Consider the following 20453-nt stretch of genomic DNA (forward strand, 5'->3'; position numbering starts at 1 on the left):
GGTGAAAAATAACGAAAACAATTTGTCCTTATTTTGAGTAGACCAAAATCAAACAAATTAGATGTACAAGCATCAGCCAAAATCTAAAAAATAGTTAATAGAAATAGAAATAAAAACTACCGTGGTCGGTCAAGGCCTACCGTATATCATTAATGGGCTGAGCTATCCGAGACTTATTGATTGCTTAAAGCAGGATAGTCAAGTCTTACGTATCCGTACTGACGTACCGTAGCGCTGTATGGCTTGAACCCAAGACGGATGTATTCTATTCTGACTACATAGGATACATCAACTTAAATGTAACAATTAACTAAGTATTTTTATATAGAGACGTTGAGCCAGTAAGTATCCTAAGTATCTCATCATCTAAGTATCCACCATCTCTTAACGAAACTTCGCATATCGAGCAATATCATTCTTGTTCACGATACATTTTTTGAAAGCTAATCTCAAATCTAGATCACAATCGGTTAACATTGAGCATTTCTTTAATTTTGCTTATCGCGCAGGCTAATGAGTTTCAATACTAAGAATCGTTTAATATAAAACTATTCCCAGGAGAAGAAGTGCCGAATAATTGTGCAATAGTGTGTGGTATATTGACGAGTGTTTTTGCGTTTAGATACTAGGATTTGTGCGGCACGTGATCTACCAATTGCTAGTATTACGAAGACATTGTTCAGTTTTTCAACTGCATACAGGAGCTACATTTTCGGGTGAAGATGTCTCGAGAGGACCCGAAAAAAGGAACCCACCTCCCGCTCAGAAGTAAATTTGCTTCTCAAATCTTCCCTGGTTTAGAATTCCTCCTACAACTTCTCACTCGCCACTTCATATAGGCCTATATCCGTGTGACCGCTTAGGGCCTCCACGCGTGTTAATCCTCCACTGGTTGCATATATAGCTTATCTACTAGTACATCTTTGGTCTTAAGATCAATTGTTTAAGTTTTCATACAAATTATATGGCAAAGAGGCTCTCGCATAATGAGTGTGTCACTGGAAAGGATTAAACTCGTCACCAATGGGCCGCGGCAACCATTGTATTGTTTTGAATTTATTATTTTATTCATGTTTTATCATATTGTGTTTATTTGCGTCATTTTGAGGAACTTGTTCACCATATTTAAAAGCAATGCATGAAAGCATACAACAGTAAAACTGTTGATTGATAGACGTTAACCACTTTGTTTGTCCACAACGGCACACCGAACTTTCTCACTGCCAACGTAATGGTGAGAAGGACTGCTCGAAAATTCAAAAAACCTCTCCCCGTCGAGTGAGCAGGCTGCTCGAAAAGGGCGAGCGTGCTGACATTCGGCGAGCGAGCAAGGCTGAACAGCTGTCAAACGTCAACCGTCTGGCCTTCCACGTTTGTTTTCTTCCGTGCGGTGGTTCGCGTTTTCCCGTGCTTGTGCCGAAAATTGCTTGTGCAGAGAGAAAATTTGACCCGCGACGGAAAAGCCAGTGGCTCATCAGCTAAAGGTAATTTACAGGCGATGACATGAGCATAAACGCAAGTTGTCTGTTAAGTCGTGCTTTTCGACGGAGGGGTTTACAGGTTGGCGATTGGTCGGCGGTATCGCCCGTCTTGCCGGCTGTTTACCTCAGTGTGAGCGAGCCAAAAGTAAGGTTAGACCTCCGGACAGTCGGCGGAAGAAAGAAAAAAAGGTTAATCAAAACAAGAACATCGTCCATCAACTTAGTTTAAAAGCTGCGTCTGGAATGTGCGAGTGAAATAATATTCCAGGCCCCTCCAAAACATGCCTTCAGCCCACATCAATCAATCACAAACTGCAGTGGCATGTAAATGTCAACATCCACATCCACCGTACGATAACTCTTATCTAGCTAGCCACTAACTAACACAAAACAATTCCACATGCAAATAATACTCAATTTAACATGTGCAGCAACTCCAAACCAAACCCTATTGTCATTTGGCATGTGCTCGCGATGCTCACAGCCGGTCCGGAGCAGCGCCACGCACCGTGCTGTCAAATCGGGCCGTTTTCTTCTTTGCTTTAGCTGTCTTATTCTAGCTAGCTACCGACCGACCGGGATGGTATCGACGTGCACAAAAATAAACGCTGCCCAGCACGCTCTCGGGACTAGAAAGTAGAAGTGCGTTCACGCTGACACGATTTCCTTTCATCTTCTATTCCCCAGCACAAAGCGCTGCTGCTCCAGAAATCTCGCTATCTGTCTCTCTCTCATCTGCTGAACTGCTGCCGGCTCCGCGCAAAAAATGCCACCGAAGAAATTAGCCGAACCAGAGATTAAGCCTTTGATCGGGCGCATCGGTACGAACCTGCGCATCGGCATCGTCGGCGTACCGAACGTGGGCAAATCGACGTTCTTCAACGTGCTGACGAAGAGTGCCGCACCGGCAGAAAATTTCCCTTTCTGCACGATCGACCCGAACGAGAGCAGGTACGGGAATTGATTGAAACGGACAGGGGGGGATTGGGACAGAGGATCCAACCGACCAAAACGCGATGACTGGGTAAAACTATGGACCTGAGATGGGTCCTATCTCAGTACTCATGCAGGTACCGAAAGACGGACATTTTTTGAGTTATTTTCTTTTTTTCCCCTTCTCTCACGGAGTTCCTGGAGAGGGGGACGAGGACGGGGGAGGAGACGTAGCAAGTGGTTTAGAATATAATTTAATGTGACGTCACCCCAAAATCGAGGATTTGATGTTGGTCGGGTGGTGGTGTTTGCTTTATCGGCGTTCCGACACCAATAAATTCGCAATCGACTCCGGAATGTACTGCCCTTCATTATTCGGAGTCGTTCGGAGTCGCCGGAAGTCATTCGGAGTCGTCCGGAGTCGTTCGGAGTCGTTCGGAGTCGGCCTTCAAAACAAAGGGCCTGTATATGAAGTGCACGCGAAAAGTAAAAAACACAACGTCAAATGTCTGATCCCAAGCACATTAAAACACAGTGCTCGACTACGATCCACTAAAGACGACTCCGACCGACTCCGGACGACTCCGAAAACTCCAACAACTTCCGACTCCAGACTCCAGATGAATCCAGACGATTCCGACTCCGAACGACTCCGACTCCGAACGACTCCGACTCCTGGCGGATCTTGTGGTTCCATTTTGTCGGAGTCGAAATGCGTGCGCTCCAGAGAGCACATCACTAATCGGAAGAGTATATGTCAATGCTCGCAAATGAATACAGCAAGACAGCCGAGTTTTTGTTCCAACTAAGTTTAAAATGTCTCATTGCCGAGGAGAATGAACGGTAGGTTTAGAGGGGGAGTTGGAGAAACGTTTGCAGGCACTCATTTGCATATCAAACGATACGAAGCGTCCCTAACTCCCTAATAAGGAGTGGGGGGGGGGGGGGGGGTTGGGAAAGAGGAGAGAGGCTTAGGGAACGGGGTGAGATGAAAAGGTGGCAGGACAAACAGTAGTCAATAAGCATCGAAAGTTCCAACTGTCCCAGCGGCAGCTTCAGCAGGACACGAACCACCGTCGCGGGGCATCGATTAAATGATCGGCGCGAGTGTGTCTCCTGGAAATGGAACTAAGCTGCTAAAAGGCCAGTACCGTATGATAGGGCACCCGGTGCACTCCTCGCACCTCCTGGCGGCAGCAGCAGCTGGCGGAAGCGACGATGGGATAATTAAAGGCCCACTGATCCATGCCGTGCCCCAGCAGCCGCGCCATTCAAACGCAAACCCGGATGATTGGGGCCGGCCTGCTCTTTACCTATATTTACACTCACCACCTCGCGCGCGCGCGCTGTTACAAGTGGCAGGGGAAGCGCGGGGGCTCACCGTTCGGAACGCAGCCAATCGTCACCGTGTCGTGTCGGCTGTGCCGCCGGTGTGTGGAATTAATTAAAAATCCTGCAATTATTCACCCGTGCAACTCTCCTTGCACGCGTACCAAGCGGCAAACATGGCGTGGCGATAAGGCAGAATAGCAACCAACGACAAAAACGGCAAATGCGTTCCTGCTGCCAGTCCAGGGCTGCGGCCGCGTCGCGAACAACCTCTAGCTGCGCTGGTGATAATTCCATGACATTGCCAACGCCGCTGGTCCAACTCACTTCTAACAGAATCGAGGGATAGGGAGGGAGAGAGAGAGAGAGAGCAGAGAACCATTACCATTTCATCAAACGTCGCCCGGGCGGGTGTTCGCGGGCACGCGGATAATTATCCTGCCGACTGGCCAGCGCGGGCACTCCACAGGCGCACCTGACCGCTCTAGCGATAATAAGTTCCCTTTTCGCCGGCAAACGGTCCGGCAAATGTGTTGCTTGCGCCGTAGCATACAATTGTTTCGAGCTTTCCGTTTTTTGGCCAGCCACCGGGCCCTTTTCGACGCGAACAGCGGCCCAATCCGCAAACCACCCCTGGGGTCGCATACAAATTTCGCCTCCCGAATCAATGGTCCTTTCCGATTCGTGCAATTCGCTGTTTGGCCGCGCGTAGCGTGATAAAAGATAATAATAAAAGCGAAATTAAATGCAACTGGCCGGTTGGTGCGGATGCACCCAAGAAGCCCAACAGGCAAGGAGATCTGTCCACACAACCAAACAGCACAACAACAACAACAAACAAGAAATACAAGCCACCATTTCCCTCGATGCCGTCCAATTTTTGTCCATCCATCACACCCCGTGGTAATGGTTCTCAGGTTCTGTGTTGGGCGATTTTGTATGCGTTTGTTTGATTGTAGCGCGCAATTCTCGCAACATCTTTTTCTTACAATTGTAAGCGCGAGCGGAGTGAAGCTATTGCCAGTGTTTTTTGTTTTAATGGAAAACTTAAAATGACCACAAAACACACACCACAAGCAGACACAGGTTTCGTGTTCCGCCAAGCTTTCCGAGCGGTCTTACCTCACTGAACGCTTTCGAATGTTTGCGACTTAATGATACAAATAACACAGCAATTGAAATATCAACAGCAGGTTGGGTTGTGTTTATGTGGCATAAGTAGGCTCACTTGCAACTGTCGAAATGAAGTATGTTCAGTCGGACACAAACATGGTCCGACAAAACAAAAAAACATCCGATTTGAAAGGTTTACTACAACAGTACAAAAGTGTTTTATTTTTAAAAAAATCATAAATGTACATTTTTTCTTTCTGTAATTCCAGAGTTCCAGTGCCCGATGCTAGATTTGATTACCTTTGCGAATACCATAAGCCAGCAAGGTAAGTGTCTGCTCTGGTTCAACTAAACCCCTTGCTATAACCGATACAATATCATTCAATTTTAATTTTATGAAAAATGAATTTATAAAAGATAGTTAATTAAGAATTGATAATATGATGAAGTAATAAACAACATGGCCGAAGCCGTCCGTCCTGAATAGAAAATGATAAAGTAAAATACTTTCATACGCCGGCACCGATGTAGCCGCCTCCTTTTCATTGGCGATTCATTGATGAGAACAAAGTTTTGAAAAATGTTATGTTGAAAAGAATAAATTCTTCTAAAAAGTGTTGATTTGTAACACTTTGAGTGCCAGATCAATTTTGTTTATGTTTCGCTGGGGCACTTTTTGTTTACATTTTCGATGGATATCATATATGATGCCGCCAGGGAAGTGTAATTAACTATTAACAAACTATTGCGTAATAAAAATAATGAAACACGGTTTTTGGTTGTTTTTTGTTTGTGGTTTCATCATCACATCGGAAAAACAACAATGTATGTAAACATTTAGTGGATATTTTTTGTAATATTGACTACCTATTAGATCTTTTGAAAATTAAAAATCGACCTAGAATATATGTGGATACAATATACAGGGTTTTCCAGGGGTTCTCATAGTTGTGGGACACTTCCTTGACTCTTTCTTATGGGAAGTAAAATTCATATCACGGAAATTGGATTCTATGGCACTCTTTTTGGATAGGATTCTGGAAAAATCCTATTAGATTTATCCAAAAAAGGTGCTATAGAGTCCAATTCCCATCATATGAAGTTCATTTCTTGTAAAAAAGAGTCAATACAGTGTCCCACAGCTATGAGAGCTCCTGGAAAATCCTGTATTAATCAAAGGAATTGTTATTTTCAATATATACAGGCTTACTTATTCTATTCTTATAATCGAGCTGTCTCGACGTCCTGTTGAATATTGCATAGGAGCTCAGGTTTACTTTACCATCCCACTTCTTATTGTGGTTTATAGGTCTTTCCATAGAAATGTATCAAATAGGCGAGTTTTATCCATTAAAACGTCTAATTGTAGTTCCGATCCCAAAGTCGATGCAAGCCTGTCGTTGTTAATGGATCGAAATCAATGTATTTTGGCAGTAAAGTAAACTATTTCAGTTTTCTTGCTATCAAAAATTAAGTGCTACTATGTGCTACAAAATGAAATCAAATTAGAATAAAACATTTCGTTTGAGCATCTATGAGGAAATTCCTTATGATTTGGCTAACATTCTAATTTTGTGAGCATATTTTAAAGTCTTCTCCAAGAGTTGGTCTGGCTGTTTTGTCGCCTACTGCGATGTCGGCTGCCCGTCTCGATTGATTTTCCCTACCGTGCTTCTAAAACAACAAGCATATTTCAAAGAGCAATCGAGTCAAATATCTCACCACACTCGAATCGAATGGGCCAGATGCGGCCCCGAGAAAGGATTTGACTGATTTGGACAGAAGAGAAGGAACTATTCGTATAAAAATTACTGAAGAAAGCTTTTAGACATATTTTTTAACTTTTATTATCCTAATATGGAATGACGGAAAAGTAAGAAAAATTTTACCCAAATAAGTTGCTTTATATATTGTGATACTAGACCTTATTTCTTTATTTATTCCATTTTATGGCACGTAAATCCAGCCGGATAATAGGCCTTATCTTTTGGAAGGGATTAAGATTTAAAATCAGTTATCTATGATAGACATGGTGCTCAAGGTTTAAAGGTTAAACCAAACAAAATTTGAATATACAGCATTGTAGTGCTTTTGTAAGTTGAACAGTTGTGTCATCAATTCCGTAGCAAAAAAAAGAAAAAAACCTTCCCCAAACAGAAGCTCCAAAGGATCAACATTAACGCCAATCGTTTCGAATCACTGTGTTGGCATCGCCGGGAACCGATCGATCATGTTTTCTTTACCATCTGGTGCCGGTGCTTAACGAATCATGCTGTCGAACCCCCACAAGCTGCCCTGCGTGCGCCCAACATCGCCCGGGCATCGCTGGGACCCGCCAGGAGGAACGCACGGGCCGTTTTTTTAGATCGCCGGAAGCCGCACACAAACGCCCCGTTGTCAAGCGCCGTGTGCGCGCGTAGTGAGCAAAGGGCGTAGTTTTAATGCGATTTTGCAATTATAGTAATTCTACTAAATACGTCTACTGACCGTATCGAATCGGGTGGAACCGCTTCGCAATCCGCTTCTAGTGGCGCGCGGAAGGAAATTGCAGAATGATTGGAACCGCGCCCTTTATCGAACGGTTTGCGGGCCGCGATATGCGATACCGTTCAAAACTGGCGGTTGAGGCAGTGGGGAGCCACGGAGCACCGCACACACTATAAACAATAGTTATCGGTGGCGGTACCGATCCGCCGGAAGAGACACACGTACTCTAAACGTTTAATTTCGTAGTGCTGCCGTGCCGGCGCGCGAGGAACGGACCTAGAGCCAACGCTTCACTTTTCCGTAGGGCGCTGTTACCTCCGTTATCGTTTCCTTCTTCTTCTTCTTCTTCGTCTTCTTTTTTCGGTGGCAATTTCTGTCCTACATGCTACTGAAATCAGCGGACCCATTTGGAACGGCACGAAAAGAGGCGTGGCGTTTGCACCAATCATTTTGCGAACGGCGAAGGATCGCCGTATTTTGGGAAGGATGTGGCGATGCGTTGGTACCGGGGGGGAAAACAGCCAGCAGAGCCAACTACACCAGTGGAGCACTACTTGCCGGGTTTTGCTGGACGTTCGTCGCGGCTATTGTCTTGGGCGCTTCATTTAATGTGTCCGTTTTTGTCCCGGTCTTAGGAACATTCCATATTAACTATTTTCCAGTAGGAATTATTTTTCAAAATAAAAACCCTTCAACACTCCATTAGGCTCCATCATCGCCATTGTAATGGTGGCCGTGCGCGCTACAATACAAGATGGAGAGCTCCTCGCAGATGAAGAATGAATAAAAAAATGGCAAAACAAAGTAAATGCTCCCGGTGGTGGTACACAGAAGCAAACGAACAGGAATCTAATCAGAAAAAGCGTCCTAATGAACACGACACGCGAATGTGCTGTGTTGCAGTGCAGCGGAAGGGGCGATTAAATTCCCCATCAGACTCGACCAATTGGAATAGAGGGCGACTACGCGAGCACCTGAGCCCCACACTAGTCACTGTTGCTGCTGCTGCGTGTTTCCCCATTTTTCAGGCGAAAACTACAAAAACGAACTAACAAAAAAAAACAGGCACACACGGTAGCTACATTCGCCATTCAACAAAACAGGCTCCGGCTCGTTGCTACCGGTTGCCCTTTTTCGCCCACTTTCGCGTTGCTGCTTGCAATGCGCAGGAAAGTTGGCGGACTATGGCGCTTGTTGCTTCTTTCGCGTTCTGCACCGGCGTTTTTTTTTTGGCTTCGGGTTTTCGCTCTCCCTCTTTTTGCTACCCCTTTTTGCCCGTTCCTTAAGGGATGGTTTGATCGCGTGCGAGTAAGGGAGCACGAGGGAGCACCGGCCAGCGCAGGAGCAATGTGTGTAGGCTGCGCCGAAACTGGTCGGAAAAACTGTCCGACATCGGGTGGGGGGCTAGTTTTGTTTTTTTTTTTCTTCCTTCTTTAAGGTTCGTTAATACCAGGAGCGGGAACCGGGGATGGGCCTCTATCCTTGTTCTGCCCGTCCTGCCCAGCCCGCGTGGCGAGCTCTTCGGCATAAATGGTACAAGTGAAACAAAAATGGCGCCCCACGGGTTCGCTCGGTTGGGATCGGTTGCAGCAATTGCGTGCTAAAAGTGGAGCCATCGTTTCATTTGTCTCGCCTTTGCTAATGAGACTTGCTGTGTCGCCGCTGCCTCCCATTGGCTGCTGGTGTTAGCTAAATGGCGGATGTACCTTTTTGTTTCTTCCTTTTTGTTTGCACTTGCAAAAGAGCTTAGGAAGACTAGTTGAAGGGGCAAAAATTGACTAATCAAAACATAATGCATTTCTTTGTGAAATAAGATCTTTATCAAAAAGAAAATACACATGCTCTGTGTAACACGTGCCTACCAAGCTTCTTCAGTGCAGCTCCTAGTGTCCTACCCCCAACCAGTCCCCGGCCAAACCCGTCGCAAGGATTCAGTTTTATTGGAACGTTTCAGTTAACCTTCAACTGAGCCGCAGGCTCACACAGGAGTGCAGCAACTGGCCATTAATCGCCCCACACAACCGATGGCCGGCCATTTCCCTGTCGCGAAGCTGTCCTGCTCCACCGCCTCGCTTCACTCCGTCCCCTTGCGCCACAGAGCCCGCGCGGTCGGTCATTATGCAAATACCGCCGAGGAGCAGCTCGCTTTGCCAAAATAACGACAGCGCCGACAAGCCGAAGAAAGCAACAACAACAACAACAACAACAACAACAACAACAACAACAACAACAACGGCAACAAAATGCAAACCTTTTATCAAGTCCTTTTGGGTGAAGCAAATTGCAGGCGAGAAAAAAGGCGACATGGTACCCCTCCCCCAGCACCAACCAAAACAGGGCAAAGGAACGATATTATTCAAATCACCTAGCAATCATGATGTGCGTCCTGGGGAATGGTTGAGGCGAAAAATTCTTAGAATTTCGCATGATCTTCAACCCGTGTTGTAGGGGTTACATGGGCGGTGGAGTGGAATCGGTGGATTTATTTGGCCATCGATAGATTCTTTCTTTTGGTAGGAACTACCAAACCTTGAACCCCGTTTCGTTTTCACCTAACGCAGGACGAGAATTGTGCTTCCCAATTTCTTGTTGGAGCACTCTCACTCTTTCGCTCTGGCTCGCCGTACCTCGCTGCTCCTTGTAGCGCCATATCGCGGGAGTTGGCGGGCCATCTTTTTTTTTTTTTTTTTGGTGTGTGTCAGCACTTTTATTTTGGACAGACGCGGTGCTTTTTTTCGGTGCTTCTGGAAGGCGCAGCTCGGTAAGCAGCGCACAACCCCACCGGGAACACAGTGGAGCCGGTCCAAATGCTCCATACGTTTGCCGGGAGGGCAACAGGAAATGCATGCCCAGACGTCATTATGCCGTTACACACCCTATAATCATTGCCATCGTTGCGCACTTTATGTGTTCGTTTGTGGTGTACATGCAGTTATGCCGTGGTTTTTGCCCACCTTTTTTTTTTGGGTGAGTCAAGTTTTTCCAACGAATTGATTCGTTCTTATCGGGGCCTCGTTGACGCGGACGACTGTCGTCGACGTCGGCGCACATTTGGGCGCCCTCGGCCGTCTCCCTGCCGCAGGGTGTGCAGTCTGCGGCAGCACCACAGACTGTGTGGCTTTCAATGCGTCCTACACTTTGTGACGAAGGACCAAACCCGATGTGCAAATGGAAGTCAACCAAAAATTTGGAGTGAATTCTTCAATATTTGTTATAAAAACTCCCAGCACAACAGCAGCAGCAGCAGCATCTCAACAATGTTTGAGCTCGAAATGCAAAGCCAAAGCCCGAAACCCATCCCCTATTCCAAGACGTCCCCCGTGTTCCAATGCCCATTGCGAGGCAACGGCAAAAGATAATGGCGACCGTCAAGTGTGTAAAATGATCCACCCTATTTGCACGGGAAGGTAGGGAGCGGATGGCCAGTGCAGCGAGGGAGGGGGGAAAGGGAGGAGGGCAAAAATATGGAAGCCAGGGCTCCAACCAAACGAGGCAACTGTGCCAGATTCGGAAACGGAACGCAAACGAGGGACGTAATTATACAAAATTGGCCGAAATTACGTAAAATTGCACAAATTTTGTGTACACACAAAACATACAGCAACACACACACACACACATATGAGGTGTATGAGGTTCAGCCAGTTCATATTCCCACCGGTCGGGTTTTCGTATCCTTTTTGGTCCGCTCCTGTCCTGAGGAACGAATCGCTGGGTCGAGGTTAGGCAACACAGTGAAGAAACACATCAACAACAACAAAAAACATGACGAGATGATTCTAGTGCATTTTATGCTGGCTGCTACTATCTGGCACTCCCAACTGGTTTATATGCAGTTCGCTGTTAGAGATATTACATTTTGCCTACCGCACATTGGTTGCATCAAACTAATAATTCCAAGTAAAGTTGCACAAAAAGGCCATTAAAATCTCGGTATGGATCACTTTGTAAAGCTCTGAGCTAGGAGAGCAACATGTTTACAGTGGACAACGACAAAATTCTGTTTCTGCGCTTCTAATCTGACATCTCCTGATATTGCATTAGTTTTCACGAGATCTTCATCCACTGAGACTCTTTTTTGGGTGTTCCATGTATTCCTCCAAATAGACTGCTTCTAGGAGTTCGGAAGCATTTGATTATACGCTTTTCGTCTGGACGAAGGATCACCCTGAATGATGTCTACCGTCGCGAGCTCCTACCTTCTGTGCGCATCATTCTCGCGGACATCCTTAGCCGCGACCTCCGATCACACACACACACACACACACACACACACACACACACACACACACACACACACACACACACACACACACACACACACACACACACACACACACACACACACACACACACACACACACACACACACACACACACACACACACACACACACACACACACACACACACACACACACACTCACACACACACACACACACACACACACACACACACACACACACACACACACACACACACACGTAATCGGTTCAGAACCGTACACGTTTTTTAACCTTAAAACTCCACGTTCCGCCCCGACTCGAGTCCCATAGCACGGGCGGCATTAGCATATCAAAATGTACCTCTAGAACGAGTCCGCTATAATTGCTACTTTCGTATGGCAATCTTCTTGCCTCTCCCCCCTCTGGATCGTTTCGGGGAGCAGCCCTTGGTCGTACCGTAGCACACCCAACAGCAGCCGCAGAAGCAGTAAGAGCACTGCCATCCTCCGGTATAGCTCACCTCCGCTGCTCCCTCGGACGCGTCGGAGGATAGGTCTTCGCTTCCCAGGCAGAAGGACAAATCGATTTTCTCCAATCGATCCGAGAACGTACCGAAGTGGCGGAGGGTGGGTCGTCGAGAGTTCACGGAATTCGAAACGTAGACAGACGAGAGGCTCCTGGCGGAACCGCATGAGCGTAAGCAGCCAATAATAGCCGAAATTAGGTGGTGTACCTTCGCAGAAATTCTGGTTTTTCTTGCCCAATGCGTTCCTCGCTTGCTTTTGATGCTCCCAGTGTGCGCGGAGCGAAATGTTAAGGCCGCCGCCTAGGAGCGAGAGTACACTGGTCTGAGGTTAACAAGGGACCGGGGCCTTGTGCTGCCTCGCCGTCCCCCCCCCCCCATATGTGTGTGTGAGATATGCAGATTGAGCAAATTAAGTAGAAATCACCGGGTCAGGAAATCGGGCACCGGTGGTAAAAACAAGTCGTACATTCCGTAATCAGCCGTAATAGGGTTGCGCGAGTGGGATACACATTGTGTGCGCTGGATGTGATGGGGCTTAAAATGTTGCAACTCCGTTGCCGGGCACTCCAGGCGCTCCTTGAATACGCAGGTTACGGTGGGGTTTACTGCAATCAAGCTGCGACCCTACTTGGTACAAAACTCCAGCTCATTGACGTTCGCGATGTCTTCGCGGATTGGACTTGTGAATTCTTTTGTAAACTATTGAGTGTAGGTGATGGCATGCGGAATACTGTTCGGAGATTCTGAATTTGGAAGATTCGAAGATTCCATCCCTAGAAAGATTTGATTGGAGCGGATCCTGTTTTGTAGGATTTGAATCCCTTCAAGATTTCATTAGATTGGGATTGGAATTGCGATTTATTTATCTGCTATAGCGCTACACAATATATCTTGCCATTAGTAGGTTAGTTGCTAGGCTGCATATAGGGAGAGATTAGAGAGAGGAAGGAGCGAGGTCGCGAACGGAATGCATTTAAGGAGACATGGAAATCAACCAGACCAGAACAGGCATTAAAGCACCACATGGCATGAATGACGAAGGAATGACTCAGCCGACTTAACAAACGGTTGCATATTCCTAGTTTGCGGTATTTATAGGTAAGCAATTTATGAGGAAGTCGATGAAATGCCGCACGGAACCCGTATTGTTGAATAATTATTTAGCTCAGAGCACAAAATAGTAGATGGCTATGAACAATTGACTCAAAAACTTTAGAGAACTAGCAATAAAAATGGCGATACCACTGTAGTTAGACACAATGGCACGATCACGCTATTTGAAAACGGGAATTAGCCGAGATTGTTTTTACTGGGAAGGAAAATTTGGACATTTGGAGGGACAGACAGACCAGTTTACAAAGGATGGGAAGGATTGCAACACCGCAGTTTTTTAGGAAAGAGGCTGGAATCCCATCTGGATCTCTGGGAAGGAGGAAGATTTTAATTTAATGATAGCTTCGTGCACTATAGAAGGAATTAAAGGAAAAAAAGTGGGATTCGATTGCGGGATTGGGATTGGAATTGCGATTGGGATTAGCATTACTATTCGATTTGGATTGGGACTTGATCGCTATTTCAATTGGAATAGTGATCGAATCGCAATAGGATTTATTGAAATTCTGAAATTGAAACGAGAAAAGTCCTAATGGTTTGAATCGCTAATGTAAACAAACATTTTTGTTGGAGAGGTTGGAGGTTTATGAGAGAGCTAAAACCAATCGTTTATTGTTTATTATTATTCCATTCGCCGTAAATGGTTTCACAGATATCTTAAGTTTAAGTTAACGTCTAGATACAAACATGTTGCACATAATCTTGAAAAATTAGATGATTTCTAAATGTGATACGCGGAACTCGATGGAGAAACCATGGAAAAAAGGCAAAAGCCCAAGTGAGATTCGGATTGAGTCACAGAGATTCGAATTCCTCTTTGGATTCGTTTTTCCCAAGACTAACGCAGTATGCTTTCGTCTATAAATGTGAAACGATGGGCGAATTTGGTTGCATCTAGCTGTCGTTAGTTTGCATTCTACCTGGAACAGGCATGAGCACCTCTGGTCAGGTGACTGCCGTCCTGCAAACCACTTGCCTTCTATTAGTTGCCTTTTTTTTCTCTCCACACGATCTATAATTGCCAGTATGACCTTTTTTGCATACCGCTGCTACTACTACTGCTGCTGGTTCTGCTGGTGCTGGTTGGTGCTTTAATCTTTCCACCCCAGTTCACGGTGATTGTTGCCTTTAAGTACCCTGATGTACCCGTGTAACTTCCCCCCACTTGTGTTTCCCCGAGCAAGACTGAATCATTTGTTTTCAATATTGTGTTTTTTTTTTGCACTACAAAACTCCTCCATCCACTACAGAGGAGATCGTTGCGCGATTACCAGGGTCGTGATAGCTTCGATTGAAAAATTAAGCAAATTACACACACGACGACACACGGTTGTATGCATAACCGACCGGTTATCGGAGTCCACCCAGCCCATCGGGTGGCTGTGTCGCGAGCGCCTGTTCTTGCGGTGGAAATTTAACTTCCACCGCCGATCTCCAACCAATTACCGCGCCAGCTATTGGAATGTGTTCGGTAGTTCTGAGTGGCCACAAATAAAGAAAAAAAAGGATCCAGCACAACCCAGCGCTGGACCAACTGCTCCCCCGAACGCTTCCTGATGACCCTCTGGTGTGGAGCAATATTTATTCAAATTGCACCTCCGCGACGCGGCCCCTTAAGTGCTACGAATCGATTGCAATAATTTTACCTAAACTGTTTTTTTTTCCTCCGTCTACTCCGTTTTTCAGCAAGGTGCCGGCGTACCTGAACGTGGTCGACATTGCCGGGCTGGTGAAAGGTGCCGCCGAGGGGCAGGGTCTCGGCAACGCATTCCTGTCGCACATCAGTGCGTGCGATGCCATCTTCCATCTGTGCCGTAAGTGTGTCCTTCCATCGCGATGTAATTGCGCCCGAATGTGCATTAGCGCTAATGTTGCGTTTGGGGTTTTTTTCTTCTTCTCTTCATCTTTCTCCTCAAAATGCTCTACTCCCCTGCGTAGGTGGGTTTGACGATCCCGACGTAACGCACGTGGAGGGCGAGGTCGATCCGGTGCGCGATCTGTCCATCATCAGCGAGGAGCTGCGGCTGAAGGACGAGGAAAAGCTGATGATCAACCTGGACAAGCTGGAAAAGCTGGTGACGCGCGGGGGCGACAAGAAAAGCAAGCCGGAATATGTAAGTTACCGTGCGTACCGTCAGTGCGCTGCGGGTACAAATTAGGCGTGTTTTGTGTGTCGGCGAAAGCCGCGTGTACTGGAATTTCGGAGCTCCCGCTGAGAAAGTCATCACGGGCAAACCCTCGTTTGGAGAGTGCTTTTGCTCCATCCTTTTGCTTCATTGCTTTCATTCTACGCGCTTAAAGAAAAAAAAAGGCGCATCATTAATCAAGTGCCTCGCCGAACAAGTTTGCGCTTCTAGCGGCGTGTTTTTCGTTACACGATACCCAATCGGAACGTGCCTACCTCGGATCAACAACATCAGATATGCTTCGGGTTTGGGATCAGAGTTCACGATTGGACCACCTGTAAGGATTAATTTAATGTTTACCTCACAAACGTTCACACTTTGCTTCCTCACCCGATCCACCACACAATCGGCACAATTGATTTTACCTCCCTCGAAGAAGCGACCGGGCGTGTGTCGTCGTGTATATTTTATATCGATAGGTGTCACTTTCCTCTCTATCTCTCTCTCTCTCTAACTTCCCTATAAACCATTTCCTAGGTGCGGTTTTGAGCCGTGATTTCGGAGGAAATGAAATTAACAAACCCATTTATCTTCATCCCACCCTAATCATCTCCCGATCACCCAGTTCGGTTCGACCTGCAGCCAGCCAACCGGAATCAACTGTCAGGTTGTTGGTCATGGTTGAGTCGCACCCACGGCGACCGCAGAACTAATCAGAGGGGGGGAAGAACTGAGCGGATGGGTGCCAAAAGAGCATCTAAATCTATTAACAATCAGCTAAAAATATAGATTCATGCATCATGTTCATTGATCACTCCCGGCATGAATGAAAAGGGGGTGTACCACCGTAACCATGCAACCTTTCTTCCCCGTCGCTGAAACGATGCGGCGAGAGCTGTTTCTTGTCAGTAGAACATGGCATGTCGGGCATGTCTTTCCCTCTGCAATACTGTTGCTGAGGTCAACGGGGTGTGATCGTTGTTAGAAAGATAAATTAAATGTTTTTTTTTCCTCGGCATTTTATCATCAAGTTGGGTCGATCTTTGGGTGTCCTAGCCGCAAAGCTGGCAGACTTTCCGACGGCATGAATGAAACCTTGGCAAGCTGTAGTTAAATGTGCCTGCTGCCTAAAGTGAAAAGGTATATGCTTTGTATCATTTTATGTGCAATTTAGGTAGCTTTCTAATTAAGAATACGATATGGAGCGACTTTAAAATTATGAAAAAGATGATCATTCGACGACCCTGTGCCACTGAACGATCGTACACAATCTCTGGTTGGTTTGAGGCAAGATTATTCTTTTCATTTTATTTAAAATCACATTATTTCGGCTTTGACCGTATTTTCGTTTGGGGCAAGATTACTAAACTCGTAAAATGCTACCTTCTTCTTTGGCACAACACAACCGTTAATGGCTTGGCTTTTAGTAACTTGAACCCATGTTGTTAAGACGTACGAGTTGACAACTGTACCAACAGGCCCAAACTAAAAAAGTAAAATGCTTTCACCAAAGTTATAACGATTGATTTAAAAATGTCATTGGACGACCCAATTTTGAGCGCAACCTTGGGCGTGTACGTTCCAATTAGTGGTGGAAGAGGCGAATGAGCGAGATCTCAAAGCCTCTATTAGTGGTGGGAGCTCGGAATTGAACCTATCCGATTCCGATTCCGTGTTCGGAGTCAATTCCGGAGCCGATTCTGATGCTGGAATTTATTCCGGAGTTGGTTCCGAAATCGGTTTTGGAATCAGAATCGGCTCCGTTATCGGAATTGATTGAGAATCGGGAATCGCAATTTGCTCCGGTAACGGAATCAGAATTGCCTCCAAAATTGGAATTAGCTCCAAAATTGGAATTAGCTCCAGAATGAGAATCAGTTCTTGTATTGAAATAAGAAGTTTCAGAAGCGAAATCAGTTCGAGAATCTCCATGAGAATAGTTCGTTTACAAGTAAGTTCTTTGCGGCTATCATATCAATACGTAGCATCATTGGACCCTAACGCCTATTCTTATTGAGATGCCGAAACCGATTCCGATTTTGGAGCCAATTCTGATTCCGGAAACTGATTTTGGGCCTACTATCCGAAATCGATTTCAGAAAACATTGGAACATCGATTCTAATGAAAACTGTATTTTCCCATCACTAGTTCCAATCTAAGAGACAAAACTCTTTACAGCCAAATCCATGTAAATCATTCATTCACAGCAACAAAGCACCATTTTTAATGCTTTGCTTAGTCGTTGATGCAACTGTCAAACAGCTCAGCCCCGCTCTAGCGGTACGGTAAATGGAAAACATGAAAGCATACAAACAATAAGTTCCCATCTAGGATGATAAATTATTCAGTTCAATTGAATTAAATCGTGTCTTTTTCTGCCCGTCACTTGGTACATCAACTACAAACCGACGGAATTGACTCGGGAGGCATAAGTAACACCCGCGGCGGGTGGCTCCCCTTCCACTGTGCAAGAAACTGTGCTTTACAATAGCAGGAAACCGAACTGCACGCTTCCAAAGCTGCTCAAAGTTGGCTGAAACTCGCCCGGAAAGGGGCACCGGAGTGGAGTGGCAATAACCGAAAACCACTCAAACTACAATCGAATGTCGCTGGATGGCACGTGATAGATAAGTTTTTGGAGTTTATTGTTGTTGGTTTTTTGTGGATGATGTGTATGCTGCAGTGAAAACGGCGCATTCGAAGGAAGATTAATCATTTCATCGGGAACAAGGGGGAGACGACGGCAAGCAGCTCAGAACTTATTGATTGCTGTCCATTTTCACTCTGCTGTCATGTCATGGGGAGCCGGGGAGTTTGGGGAGAGCAGACCACCTGCCGGGTATCAAACGAGGAGTGTGGGAGTGTTTGGAATAAAAGCCTGTTAAAATAGACCCATTAGGATGCATAATCGTTCCGTTGCCTCATCTATTGCGGCGTGTTGTGGGTAGAATCTATTATCTTATTAACAAGCTGTTGATAGAGTATGTGTGTGTGGATCAGAGTGGGACATTGTAATATGATTCTGGGACGTTCATTACTGCTGGAAGCGTTACCTCGGTCGGTAAAATTTCCTTCCGAGAAGCAGTGCGCACCACCCTTCATGAGCGGATTGACACGTGAACGTAATTTTCCCATCGACCTAAAAGCCATTAATCATTGATCCAGGCATCGTTGCTATCCTTGCCGTTGTCTTTTGTGGTTAAAGTATCTATATTGTACACAGCTATAGCGATCGATTGAATGAAATTAATCATTTATTTATGATGCAACTTGGCGACGCCACATGCATGCTTCAGCGATTGCAAGATCCCTCTCCAACTGATTGTCATCCTTTCTCCGTTTGCTTTGTTCGCAGGAAACACTGCTGAAAATCAAAGAGGTCCTGGTGGATGAGAAGAAGCACATCCGATTCGCCGACTGGAGCGCGCACGATATCGAGGTGCTAAACAAGTACCTCTTCCTGACGTCCAAGCCGTGCATCTATCTGGTGAACCTGTCGGACAAGGACTTTATCCGGAAGAAGAACAAGTGGCTGCCGAAGATCAAGGAGTGGGTGGACAAGAACGATCCGGGCGCCCCGATCATCCCGTTCTCCGGTGCGTTCGAGCAGCAGCTGACCGAGCTGGAGACGGACGCGGACCGGAAGGCGTACGAGGAGGAGCACAAGTGCGTCTCGGTGCTGGACAAGATCATCACCACCGGCTACAAGGCGCTGCAGCTCGAGTACTTCTTCACCGCCGGCCCGGACGAGGTGAAGGCCTGGACGATCCAGAAGGCGACCAAGGCGCCGCAGGCGGCCGGCCGCATCCACACCGACTTCGAGAAGGGCTTCATCATGGCGGAGGTGATGCACTTCGCCGACTTCAAGGAGGAGGGCAGCGAGGCGGCCGCGAAAGCCGCCGGCAAGTACCGGCAGCAGGGCCGCAACTACGTGGTGGAGGATGGCGACATCATCTTCTTCAAGTTTAATGCCGGCGCCGGGCTGAAGGATGCGAAGAAAAAGTGATACCACCAGGCAGCCACCACCATCATCGTCGCCCTGCTCTACATCAATATGATATTCTATGCGCACCTGTTTCTGCCCCAGCTCAGCTAGAAGGCCTAGCAGCCCGGGGGCTCTGGGTGTGGTTGTGCATACATCTCTCTCCATTCGCTAAAAAAAGAAAACCTCCCCGAGATCGGATCGAAAGCTGCAAACAGAATAAGAAGAAAAAAACGGTCGGCTTTTATCGTACGTTGTACTGCAAAGAAGCTAAAGCAGAAGAAGAATAAAGCAATCGCATTGCAATGGGCTTGCTAACGCTACAACCGTTACTGTGACTGATCAACTTTAGGAAGAGGATGCTTGAGGAAATCAAACTCTTGCTAAAGGGGCGCATTAATATCTTATTTATCAGTTGAATAAAATTGGAGCACAAAGCTATCAAAACATTCGCTTTTTTACCAATTAATGGTGGAAACGTTCTTAGTAGTGGTGGGTGCTTAGAATCGAACCTACCCGATTCCGATTCCGTGTTCGAAATCAATTCCGGAGTTGACTCCAAACCCGATTCCGGGGTCGACTCCCAATCCGGAATCAGACTCGGCTTCGGAATCGGGATCGACTTGCGAATCGCAATTTGCTCTAGAAACGATATCAGATTTGACTCGCTAATTAGCTTCGGAATGAGATTCAAAATTCAAATAAGATGTTGCAGAAGCAAAATCTGCGTGGGAATCTCCATGAGAATGGATCGTATATGGTGCTATTAGATTTGGTAGATGGAACTGGAATCGGTATTGTAAGCGAGTTTGACAGATGTTACCATTTAACTGTTAGAGAGCTAAAAAACGTAAATTAAAGTCCATCTTCAATTTAATGCAAGGCTGAACAAAAACAGACATGCTTTCAACGTGTTACCAAGCGTTTAAGCGGTTCAAACAGAAAAAAATGATACAAATTCAATTTCAGATTCCCTGCTCGTTATTACACTAGAGACAATAATTTGAATGTCATAAAGCTCGCTGAAATCAATTTTGAAAGCCGAATTCCAATTCCATCTACCAAATCTAATAGCACCAATACAAGTAAATTTGGATTATATCACTACGTAGTATCATTGGACCCATTGTACAGTC

The 20453-nt window shown here is 46.1% G+C and overlaps 1 protein-coding gene across 1 annotated transcript; it reads left to right on the plus strand.

Annotated features, from left to right (window-relative positions):
- The first annotated feature begins 1349 nt into the window (after window positions 1–1349).
- On the plus strand, window positions 1350–19766 carry LOC120906219 (obg-like ATPase 1). The gene is made up of 6 exons (XM_040317730.1): window positions 1350–1484; window positions 2169–2432; window positions 5126–5182; window positions 14895–15022; window positions 15147–15322; window positions 18691–19766. The coding sequence occupies exons 2-6, from the start codon at window positions 2248–2250 to the stop codon at window positions 19339–19341; spliced, it is 1197 nt and encodes a 398-aa protein (XP_040173664.1). The 5' UTR covers window positions 1350–1484; window positions 2169–2247; the 3' UTR covers window positions 19342–19766.
- The last annotated feature ends 687 nt before the right edge of the window (window positions 19767–20453 follow it).

Source organism: Anopheles arabiensis, chromosome X (assembly GCF_016920715.1).
Source record: "Anopheles arabiensis isolate DONGOLA chromosome X, AaraD3, whole genome shotgun sequence".
NCBI lineage: Eukaryota > Metazoa > Arthropoda > Insecta > Diptera > Culicidae > Anopheles > Anopheles arabiensis.